The following is a 12,713-nucleotide window of genomic DNA, read 5'->3' as shown; positions in this document are numbered from 1 at the left end:
GAAATGTAACTGGATAAAGAGAAAGAAGAAAAAAAAAAAGAAAAAATATGAATCTGAGTCCCAGAAGAAGCTGAAGGCTTACAAGCATGACTGCATCTTTCACTTTGAAATATTTTCATTTCATGGATATGGATTTCTTTTCTTTTTTAGTTTCAGCTGACTAGATTAATTACACTAATATTTTTATGTATAGGGTAATATGTATTTGGATTTTGTTTAGTTCTCTGTTTTCTTGGTTTGCTTAAAGAGTTAGTAAAGCAAACTATGTAAAAGCAGAGTAAGGGAGAGGTTATTGCCATTCTTAATATCGCTACTGTCGTTGGACAAATGAGACTTCCTGCATTTACACATCAGTACATTCATCTCGTGATCTATATTTGCTCATTGCAACCCCCAAGGCTGTCCCCATCCATCCCTCAAAGAGCCATTTCTATTGAAACTAGAGGACATTACATTACATACATTTAGCAGATGCTCTTATCCAGAGCGACTTCCATCATTGTGGATGGCATACTGGAGGGCACATGCAGTCTTCCTTTGAGCGGCAGCGAGCAGCAGGAGTTTGTTTCAGGTAAAATGTCTCACCAAGGTATCACAAAATGGAAACTCTCTGCACTTGCTGGATCTCTCTAAATGGCTTCTTGTCTGGTGTAGTAATTCATGCAGGGCTGCAGTGACAGGGTCAAATTAGGCAGATATCTGCTTTTCGACACAAGCAAACGAATCACAGTTATTCTTAGGCCTCCAGTTCACAGAAATCAATTACCCACAAAGGTTCCTCGTTCAGAAGTACTGCTATTGACAGCGAATCCATGGACACAAAAATTTGAGCTCAGTGAACTGTCTTGTGCATTCAATGCTCAGTGTCGATGTCACCACTTAAAACTGTGCAGTGCACTGTTTGTAACATGGGGTGCTGTTGATGCACAGCTTGCAGACTGCTGGCATTGTCTGGAATGTTAGAAAAAAGGTCATCTATTTTGGATTTCCAAAAATGCTGAAACACCCACCATGACCTACAGTGTGGGAGCCTTTTCATATCTTTTATTCCCAAAGACCATGAGGAAAATCTTTACCATCTCAAAGGATCGACTGAACATGTTCCTAACCGTTATTTACATACCAAAGTTGAATGCTAATCCAGTTTCAAATCCCATGGAATAGCATTAAAGCAGTCCGTCAATACACAAATTAGGCCCACAGAAATGTGTTGCCACTCAATGAGTAGCATCAAGCCAATGTCCCCAGCAATTATACCTCATGAAGAGCACAGGTGAGGAGAAGGGTGGGCATGGAGAGGTTCCTCTCCAGAAAAAGAGTCAAAAACAGACAAGGGACTGAATGACACTGTTAAATTCCTGTGCTGCATTTCTTACTTTCCTTTACTATTTCCTTGAATTTGGCATATATTTTACAATTGACATGTAACACACAGACACACAAGAAAACCAAATCAGTTCATTTCTTGAAGCAGCCTTCAGTGAAGTCTCATTAGAATGACAGCCTTCCAGTTTAGACGGAGCTCTCCACACCGCTGGACTCCTCTGGATGATTAATTAAGGCGATTCCAGCTACGTAGCAATGAAAAAGCACACTGCCTGCGCATACCGATGAAGTAGACTAATACAGTTGTTGGCACTGATGACAGTGAACAATTTGTTTTTGGTGATACGTAATGAGAGAGGCACAGGCTCAACCTGAAGTACATCCCAGAATAACAATCACATTATTGCACTTTTTCGAAATGACCAAGCTGAACTGTTATCTAGCCATTAAGTTAGATTGTTTACGACGGTTTCAAACGGTAACGTTGCTACAGCTGATAAACAGAAACGCTACAGGAAATAGCTTGCTACCTATAAAAACATTTTAATCAGCCATACCTTAATGCACTGTTTCATGTCATTACAATTTTTATATCTTGGTTGCGCGTTTTCAGTAGACATGTATTAAGCTATCTTAGCTACGCACAAACTATCAAGAGGATCAGAGGGTCATGTCAGATGGTGTGTGGATTTCATACAAAACGTCAAAACAACATCAGCAGCAGCAACAAAATGTCACTCAGACATTGAATTCTCTGAATAACGAGCTAACTAGCTACAGAATGACCCAAGATTTGTCTATTGCACCCCTATCACTGTGCATATTTAGCTACAGCGGAAAAAACATCTCTTAACAGCCTGAAACTCATCCCTGTCTTCATGCAAGATCGAAATCAAGCCCCAGGCTTCTTTGATAAAGGAAAAGGCCACAGTTTCTAAAACGTATTCGTGGGATACTCATTATAGCTACCTCTCTCGGATGGTTGCGCTGCTCTCTCCCACTCCTGCCAAATCCTCCGCGATTACTTCAGGCAGTGCTGTTCTTTTCCCATCCGCGCTGGTGATCCACATCAAACATCTCCGATTTATAAGGGTACCTCTGTTTGCAGAGAAGAGCAGCGGTGCCCAGTGACCGACATATTGAGGGGCAAAGAGATGACGTGAATTGCGGGGCAAGGCTAACTAGCTAGCCATTCCAAGCCACTGCGTATGATAAAAATGATCAGAGGTTTAAATCACATCAATTTTAAATCACTGCCACACAGATAAAGAATCGTATCCTGCAACTATCTCCAGATGTGTCAGTGACTAGCGAAATCATGACATCTACTGCTCCAGCGTAGCGTCGGCTGATGTCAAACAGTGCAGCGTTTACATGGCTGTTAGGAAATGACAGGGAAGCGAAAGCACGTCCATAACGTTACAGAGCGGAGCTGTCCGATTTGACCCTTCAATCAGGATGACAAATCTTGAACATACAAATCTTAAGTATGAAAAAACAACACAAGCTAAACTGATGCGATGCAACCAAACTACAGGAAAACTAACTAAAATTAAACCGTGTTAAAAAACTCTGACCGAGGACAAAAAAAGAGTCTACAAGTAAAACAGGTTACAGAATGGGCTTAGCCTACCTCTCTCATAGAAGGCAAGTTCAATTTCAGTCCAATAACATAAATTTCGTCTCAAAGTATTATTTTTGAACACGAAACGAGAGCATTTATTCAAAAATACCACAGTCAGAGTGAACTTCTATTATGCGTAAAGAAGGCTGTTTAGTCTCAGACTGGTGGCAATATGTGTCGGAGAAATCCTGGCTTGGATTTGTTTTTGTTCAGCCTGTTGTAAATTTATGACATGTTAATAGAAGACTGTTCTGATGAGGCTACTAACATTAAGATTGTTAGATGATGCATTTATTTAATATCTCACACTTAGTTTATTTATGTAGGTATTTCAATGTTAATGTTAGGTTATTTAGGGATTAAAGAAGTGTTTTTGAACAGTTTAATTGTTTAATTTTATTACAATATGCTGCTTAGTGTACTTGGTTACATGCAAAAAAAAAAAAAAAAAAAAAAAAAAATTAAACCTGAACAATAAAAATCATACATCATAATTAATTTTAAGGCTACTATTTTGGTGGGCACACAGTTTCTTGGATACACTAGTAATGGTAACTAATCCACTGCCAGGAGAGAATCTACCGGAAATCAGTGAATGTGAACACAACAGCATAAAGAAATTGCCAGTCTGAGTCTTGAAGGATACAAATTCCTTCTCGTACTTGAAGAACAAATTGCAGAGCCAAGAAAGTGGAAATGATTCAGATTTAATCGTCATGCCAAGAATATTTTTCAGTGATCCAGGAGACAAGCATCACCACAAGAACACTGCATACCTCTTTGTTGTCCAGCTCTCCCTTTGTGCCTTAATGATTATATATTTGTTTAAACAGTACTGCAAAAATTGTCACAACTAAGTTAACTAGTGTATATGGCAGTCAGACTTTCACAACATGGGAGATAACAATGTCCCAGTCGTGTCTTATTAAAACAAATGCTAACCCATTCTCAAGGAGTCTTCTTTTCTAGACAAAACTACCAACAGGACCTTATGATCAACCCAATAAAGAATAGTGTAATTACACAATATCATTAACATATGAATGCTCTAGTTATGGTAGCACTTTTTTTCTTTGGTGTTGGATTAAAAAAAGTCATTCAGGACCCTAGAACTATTATTTCCTTCATTTCAGTATTGGTTCCCTTAACTAAGTTAAGTTAACTAAGTTGCCATTTGAGTGAGTGATTGAATTGCATTTGTCCAGTCGAGTTTTAATGACCAAGTTTTGAGTCCATCTCAGATGACTTTTTCAGGGTAACACCATTCAGCTCAATATCTTATAGTGTGAGGCCTCTGTGAAGCACAGTAAGTAAGCAGGAGCAGTAACCTCAGCTGATCTCCAGGTTCTTTTTTTTTTTTTTGGATTTCATCATTGACATGTTAGGCTGCTGTAATTGACTAATTTAACTGAAATTTTAATCGCATGAATAAAATCAAACATAGTGACAGGTGAACACATATATTGTTTAAAATAACCAATGGTGTTTACTAGTTCTTCAGTTATTAAAATGCAGAAGGGAACTATGTCAAACAATTTACAGATCAAAGGAGCAGACAATACTCCATGACTAAATGCTTGTCCAATTTGTGAAAGCTATGTTTTAGGCCATTTTCGCATTAGTGCATTTAAGAATACTGTTTTGATAGAACATAAGGGGCTAGATTCTGCAGTAGGAATACAGTAGGTCAATTAAATCTCTAAGGAACAGTATATCTTTTTCTGTGTAAAGTATGGTTAACTGAGCCACTGTGGACCTAAAATAAGGAGCATTTGACTTCTTCTCCAAATAGGAGCATTTGGATTACACATTCTCCCTTGTGGCTTTTTCAATCATGAATTATGACTAATGCAAGAACAAAATGTGTGAAGCAAGTTAGAGTTGAGAAAAAACTGTATTAAAAACTCACCTTGTACACAGACCCAGAGGTCCTTCAAAAACCCATTGATTGGATCAATTGTTGTTTTGCTTCTTTGACCTCTTGAATTCTGTCTACTTACTGCATCATTTTATTTTGTCTGAGCCATTTTTCTTTTTTTTTTTCCATTTTACAGACCACTTTCATACTTTGTTTCTGCTAGAGTAGTGAAGCTAAAATGTCTTTATTCTCACATGCAGCAACGATGGCAAAGCACACAATATGCATCTAGGTAGGCCAGCCAAATACCCACATTGTCCCAATCCCAGAGACACCCCACAAAGAAAGCATTTTGGAAAGAGTGATCAGATTTTGAGTGAAATTTGTGCAAATAATATATAGCCTATATATCTGCCATTGCTATCCCAGGAATTTCCCCAGTCATTAGGAGAAAGCCTGCTGGAGACAGTTAGCAGTGGAGACACTGACAGCAGTTGACCCAGTGTATGGAAATGACAAAGCGCTCAAGCTCTTGAGATCTGGGGGCATTACTGGCAAACTCCATTACTAACGCCTCCCTAACTGTTCCAAGGGTGAATCCCATTATCAACAAAAAAAGATAAAGACACATTGTCAAAGGTGATTACCCAAAGAAACACAAAGTATAGAGACAAAAAATTGTAATTATCATCGTAATGATTAAATCTGTTTTTAGGCATCCTTTTCTAACAGACTTGTTCTCATATCAATTCACTATGGACAACATAATAACAATATAATAATAATAACAATAGTAATAATAATAATAATAATAATAATAATAATAACAAAACACAATATTTGCCAAAATACTGTAACATAAAGAAAAACATCACTGCATCAGAGCTTGATGCTTGACCTTTTTATGCTTTTCCTAAAATGATAAAAATGCACAAATGATGATGGTAGTCAGGCGACAAAACTTTAATAAAGGATCACAAATTTACTTTTTGAGGGGAATGACTACTATTTCAATTTCCTTTTTTTGGTCATTTAAGATAGCAATACGAAAAAAGAAAGTTCTTAAACTTATGCGGGATCAGGAAATGAGGTATTCTCTCTCTCCTCCTTCATCCCTTGGGCTGTATCCTTGTGTTAAATCAACAGAGGTTAAAATATGTATTTATATATGTATGTGGGACTTACACTATCTCCTCTTCCTTCATCTATTGTACCTGTTCTTTTCTGTTCTGTTCTCTCTCTGTTTGTGTCTCATTAACATACACATGTTTTTTAAGGCCAGTTTCATTTCTCCTGCTCTTTCCCCTACTCCTCTCGCATTCTCCTCTTTCCTTGGGTTCTACTTTTTGTTGTTGCCGAATTGTATGGCCAGTCGGTCGCTGATGCAGCGGAAGGTGGCTGGCTGCACCTCCCAGTAGTTTACAGGGTTGCCGAAGAGACTGATGCCGTTGTAGAACGTCTTCTTCATCCCGAAGCCTAGGGGGCAGAAGTCGTTGATGCTGACCTGGCTGATGTTGTTGGAGTGGAGGTAGACCACCTGCAGCAGGGGACACAGGCGGCGGAGGAGTTAGGTTATGGAACAGGAAGAGAGGGAGGAAGAGAGGGAGCAGGTGCGAGTGTGGCGCCGTACAAGGCCAAGGTATAAGGAGGAGTAAAGGTATGACAATGGCAGATCACAACTCAATGAACGGTGCAACAGTGTCCCAGCTCACCTGCAGGTATTTCATGTCGGGAAGCCCCCTGGGGATCCGGTTGAGGCGGTTGTTGTCCAGGTGCAGCTCTCTCAGGTTGGGCACGAAAGCCAGGCTGCCATTCTCAATCATGCGGATGTGGTTGGAGCCCAGACCCAACCTTACAGAGGCAAACACAAACACCAGGAGGAGAAGTGTATTACATGCACCAATGTGCAGTGTAGGCAGTGTGCATTGAAGTACCCATGACCACTGACTGGCAAAATGGGACATCATAAAACTCTAAAGCATTCAAGCTCCTTTGCACCCCATATTCAAAAATTCCAGATCAGCAGAAAAATAAACAACTCTTTCACACTTTTTTTTTTTATTTCTGTTGTAAGTTTGAGTTAGTCAGTCACAGACAGCACAGAACATTCAGAACACAACAGGGGGGCTCCTGAGTAGCTCAGTCCTCAAGGCGTTCACTTTGAATGCTAGCTAAGCAAGACAGCAGTTTCACGTGGTTCTGCTATCAAAAAACCTGCACCCATCCCTTACCCACCACAACAAAAGTGCAAGCACACCCCAAAGAATGGTACAAGTGGCCTGGGTTGTTTCATGACCAGCATGCTATTTCAAGCTGCATGGCCACATGAAGTCTCAGAAAACAGCTTATGAGTAAACCCAAATGGCCATGGGACAAATGCATCATTGACTTACTGTTTAAGTTATAACAACCCTAATCAGTACTATCACTATCCTCTTTGTTGTCATTCGATCAAGGGGGAAAAATTCTGATTTTTAATTTTTTTAAGAACAAACATTCATGGATTTCCAAGGATAATTTGAAGCTGGTAAAGATGCTTACAGTTTGCTAGCTTGCTAATAATTTTACAGGTTCAGCAACCACCTTCAAATCAAAAGAGTTTTTAATTTTTTTTTGTTTAACATCAACATACTATGCCTACTCTTTTAACTCTTTCCAGACCAGGCCTACCCTGTTATCCTTTAGTATACCTGTCCTTTTCACAGACATGTACATATCCAACATATCCTACCACAGAACATTAGTTCGTCTCCAGTATATAAACCATGCATCTCCAATGTTGCAACTGTTTTGTATGAGATGTAATTTCACATGCAAACAAAGTTTCTCCAGAAACTCTAACATTCTAGTTATTGGGCTGGTTTTCATCAACCTCATTTATCAAATCCATGTCACTACTGTGGCCATGTTCCTACATGCAGTCTTCCAAGGAGATGATTGTGCCAAGTTATGAACTCATTAGTTACATGGGGTATAAAAAGACACATTTGCCATTTCATTTCTGTAGCCGCTTATGTGGTACGGAAATATGTGTGTCAATGCAGCTAGTCTGCCTGAATGGTGCTGCCAGTTACATTGAGAATGGTGAAGACATCAGTCACATTCGTCCAGGTCAAAATGTTGCCCAGCGTTACATTCTTTGCCCTGTGCACATCTGAGTCTTTAGAAACACAGCCTCATTAAAAAGATACCTGTGCTTTACAGACATGTTTTGAATTATTTAGTGGGATGACAAAGATGAATGCTTTGTACGGGGACTAATAATGGACTCGAAGCTATGCCAAGAATGTATTTGTATTTTTTTGTTTTTCATTCTGAAGGCACTGTCCCAGATCACTGTTCATTTCCCTCCACATAATGGCGGACTGCTGAACAGCAAGGTGAGCTCAGTGTTCATACAGAAAGGAAAATGATGAATGAATCCTGTTAACACAAAGAAAGATCCATGCTGCTCCCACTATAAGCATTGGGTCATAATTGTATCATTACATAATTGTCATTTAGCAACAGAGTGACTTACATAGGTTACAATTTTTGCATGTTATCCATTTATACAGCTGGATATTTAGTGAGGCAATTCTGGATTAAGTGCCTCATTCAACAGTACAACAGCTGGGAATTGAACCAGCAACCTCCCTAGATTCATGCATACATTTCACCAGGAATACCTCTATTGTAGTTTAATTAAAGATAAGCATAAAAATTGGAGCTGTTGCTGCCACCCTTTACAAAAACAGCTTCCGGTGTGTCTTGGTTAACAAATTAGATATGTTCCACAAAGTCATATTGTTATTATAATTTGTTACCCAACATATAAATAACAAGGCATACATGTTCCAGCATGTCCAGTGATTAACTAACATATATAAGTCACCATCACAATACATTTCACACTGGTGAGTACTCTAGGTAGTGCTGCAGTTGCCACTGCCCTGATTATTAAAGTATTAACTGACTGTTAAGCCTCCTGCTCCACTGTCCTAAGTCTTCACCTTTTCTGCTAGAAAATACTTATCAGCTGTGCTGATCTGAATGACTGCACTTCACTTCACTTTTCATTTTTCCTGACTGTAACTCTCCTCATGATCTGAATTTCAGTGCCTAGACGAAGTCATGCACGTTTCACCTCTCTCCCCGGAAGGCCACTCACAGCCACCTAAGATGGGCCTTTGGATGTCACAGTTGCTTTAATCACTGTCATTCATGAGAAATGATAAAGGCAGGAAAATTTTAAGGGAAATTCACAAACCTCTCCACTGGTTGACTATGATTTTAAAAAAGCAAGTGCATTTGTGTCCCATGGTTGGGGCAGCAGTGTAGCATAATGGTAAGGAGCAGGCCTCATAACCGAAGCATTGCTAGTTTGATTCCCGCTGGGGCACTGCTGCTGTAGCCTTAGGCAAGGTATTAACCTAGACTTGCTTCAGTGAATATCCAGCTGTATGAATGGATAACATGTAAAAATTGTAACCTATGTAAGACAGTCTGGATTAGAGTGTCTGCTAAATGACTGTAATGTAATTATTGCTGGAGATATTTTAATACATGTATTTTTTTAATGATGAAAAGATGTCATGTCTTGTTATAAAGGACATTTGTTCTCTAAAGGTTTGTTATTTGACATCTGAGTTATAACTGTATTATCCTTAAAAACATAAAAATATCAGTAGTACACTATGAAGAAGCAAATCCACATTACATCTCCTGTGTTATCCCACCAGTCAATAGTGTGACTACTGCCATAAATAATAATGATGAATTACACTTATATATCACCTTTATTGGATCTTGTTGTGCTTTGCAATAAAGAAGGTATACTCTTTCTAGTGATCACCAATGCGTAGCTCCCACATGGGTGACACACAGCAGCTATTTTGCCTCAAAACACTGACCACGCATCAGTGCAATGGAGAGACAAGGATTTATTTAGCCAAATTATACTGTTGGATGATTAGATGGTCTAATTGAGAATTTGTCCAAGAAAAGGAAAAAACCCTACTCTTTATCACAAGTGCCACTTGACCTTGAGAGACAACCTTTATTTAATGTCTGCCATGTGGCTTTTAGTAACCACAGTAACAGAGGACCTCTGCTTGATATCTACTTCGACACAGCAGAGTGTCCTACAGCATGTGGCCTAATCAATGCAATAAATTGCTGGTGTTATACTAGGTGTTGAAGGAAGCCTACCCCTACTGGTCCACCAGTAACCCCAAACTTTCAGCCACTAAGGGCAGCATTTATAAAGATTCTGGTCTTAAGTGTTCTAAAAGGGGCTCAAAAAACTTCAAAGTGATGTAAATATTATGCAGTTAGGAATGTATTTGTCATAACACTTAAGAGAGTCCTCTCCAATTATTCTCTGAAATTTCTGCATTCAGTTGCTATGAATACAGTCTCTAGTCAGGGCCGGCACTATGAGAGTAGAGCTCAGGCAGACCTCAGAGAACCCCCAGTTGCAATGGGATCCCAATGGGGTATAAGGAGACAACTGGGGGTGCACTGTATTGCAAGTGCACCCCTTTGTATTTTCTCCAGGTGCCGAGCCTGTCCCTAGTATTCAGAGATCCTCCATCCACCCATCACCCATATGACAAGAGAAGCCCACATGTCCTATGGCTGCCCCGAATGCATCTCATCATGGCCTTTTATTTATTCTGAATAAATACTCGTAAATCTACACCTCTTTAGGTGTTTAGGTGAGGAGTTCAGTCTTTGGCTTTGCAATCAGACAACAGCTGCACTTGTTCACAGGACCATGTATCAAAGGGACTGTGGTAAACCACAGTGAAATGTCTACACAGTTGCCTGAAAATTGTGTGATAATGAATCTGACCCAATTTTCCGACACAGACTAGTCATATTTTCTGACTGTATCTCAGTTCCACCTCAGTCCCCAACCCATAATACCTGCTACTTGTGTTACTTGCTGTTTGTTTTATGTGTAGCATCATGGTGTGTTTTGGATTCTGTGATCTAGTGACTGGGATGTATGGTAGAATACTTGGCTTCGCATGTCTAGTCAGGTTGCACAAGTTAAAAAGGTGTTTAGGGTGGTAGGGAGTGTTGTTAGCCTGGTCTGACACTGTTGCTCGTTTAGCTTGAATGGATATACTTCTGTTCTTTTGTGCTGGTAGTTGCTTGGGATGAGATTTTAATGTAATTATACTTGCATTTTTAGGTTTTGGTCGTGCAGATACTGTATGACAGCATTGATAAAATTTGCACCCATTTTCTTTTGTCATAATGGTCATTTTGCATAATTTCCCTGTTAAGCAGTGTTTAAAACATGCCTATAAACTTACATGTCTGATAATGCAGTATTAGGCTTCACTTGTTTTGTAGCTGGGCATGCCAGGAAAGCTCATTCTTGTATATAGTACTTAAAACCTAGAAATACAGCAAATCAATCATGAGTTCATCTTTAAAATCTCATTTACACTATTCTTATCTCCTTTAAACTGCAAAAACCCAAGTTTATTGAAATATTGCTGATAAAGTCTGTCAGAATAAACAGACATGAGCTTTCAGAGAATGCAATAGTTTGAAGGGCCTGATGGTTTGCTGCCGTTCAAGATGAGCAACATCTCTAGTCATTGAATGGCACCCTGAAATTATGTGATGTATGAAAAATTAAAAATGCCAAATTCTGCTGAACAAATTTATCCTGATTATTCTGTCATGACTGTGCAGTTCTGGTGATGAATTGTTGCAAATAAACTGGAGTGATTTGTGCTTTCAATGGTTGAGTCATTAATAAGCTAATTATGTCAAATATTGAGTTCTACATGAATTGTGTATTAAAGCACTCCCTGCATATGTAATGTACTCTACTTTTCACACAGTTACCAACAGCAGAAATCAGCATATTCAACTTATCCAGACAGTCAAACTATGCATGGTCAAATTCAATTTTGCATTTTCATCTCAACTTGCAATTTTTTAGTATACCAATAGGGAGCACTGTTAACATAGCCAAAGCGTAGCATCAGTGAGTCTGAGGACCATCTTACACTAAGTAACTTTTTAAAGGATGAACAGCAAATTGTTTAGGACTGGAGCTTGACACAGAAGCAGATGAAGGCCTCCTTGTGTATTGCTACTTAAGAAAGTGGATTTGCACATTCCAGTAGCAGTATTCTAGCAGTATTCAAATTCCATTTAAATTGCCCTCAACTGACTTTGTAATTGTGTGTGACTTCACACCACTATTTTCTGTAGAAGACCAGATATGCCATAATTAAAACAAAAATAAATAAACAATTGAAGAATGAATCAACATGTCAGGACGTATACAAGAATAAATTGATGAGCATATACACAATTAAATTAATAAAATTATTTAATGATGTCTGCATTTTTTCATTATTTTCAAATTTATTTTTAATGTATTCAATTATGTATGTATTTTTACTTTACTATTAGACTCAAGGAGAGACTCCAGAGTAGCTCAGTGGCTAGGTGTTTGTAAGCTGAGCTCCATGGCCCAGTTTGATTCCTGCCATGCTATCAGTGAGTGAGGACCAGGAGCTTTGGCTTTGTGCAACTACAGATAGATGGCGGTGGGTTGGCCAGTGGTTCATCCATATCATCACTTAAGTTACCAGCGGATTCGTACAGTTGGCCCACAGAAAGATGCGCAGAAAGATGCAATGTCTTCTGTCTCACGTCTGCGTAAGCCTGGCTTGGGGATTGCAGTGTGGAAAGAAGCAGTGCTCGGCATCACATGTTTCAGAGGAGAGCACATGTTCGTCTGTGCTCTCCTGGGGGTTGCAGTAATTAATTGATTCTCCATGGGCATTACCAATTTGGAGAAAAACGGGGAAAAGCATTGGGCATTCCGAAGTATTAAAAAAGAAAAGACCCCAGGTTGTCGTCTTTTCTATTGTTAGCTACTGTGCAAAA

General features: G+C 39.1%; 1 protein-coding gene across 1 annotated transcript in view; it reads right to left on the bottom strand.

The window, feature by feature from the left end:
* Nucleotides 1–5,761: 5,761 nt before the first annotated feature.
* The window catches only part of bgnb (biglycan b), a 38,360-nt gene continuing 31,408 nt past the window's right edge, over nucleotides 5,762–12,713 (bottom strand). The window contains exons 7-8 of the mRNA XM_036531094.1: nucleotides 6,521–6,659; nucleotides 5,762–6,345 (exon numbers count right to left, since the gene is read on the bottom strand). Of these exons, the coding sequence (XP_036386987.1) occupies nucleotides 6,148–6,345; nucleotides 6,521–6,659 (337 nt within the window). The 3' untranslated portion in view covers nucleotides 5,762–6,147. The remainder of the gene's footprint in view (nucleotides 6,346–6,520; nucleotides 6,660–12,713) is intronic.

This window comes from Megalops cyprinoides, chromosome 6, assembly GCF_013368585.1.
Source record: "Megalops cyprinoides isolate fMegCyp1 chromosome 6, fMegCyp1.pri, whole genome shotgun sequence".
NCBI lineage: Eukaryota > Metazoa > Chordata > Actinopteri > Elopiformes > Megalopidae > Megalops > Megalops cyprinoides.
The sequence above is the reverse complement of the archived record's forward strand: the minus strand, read 5'-3'. Positions and strand labels throughout refer to the sequence as shown.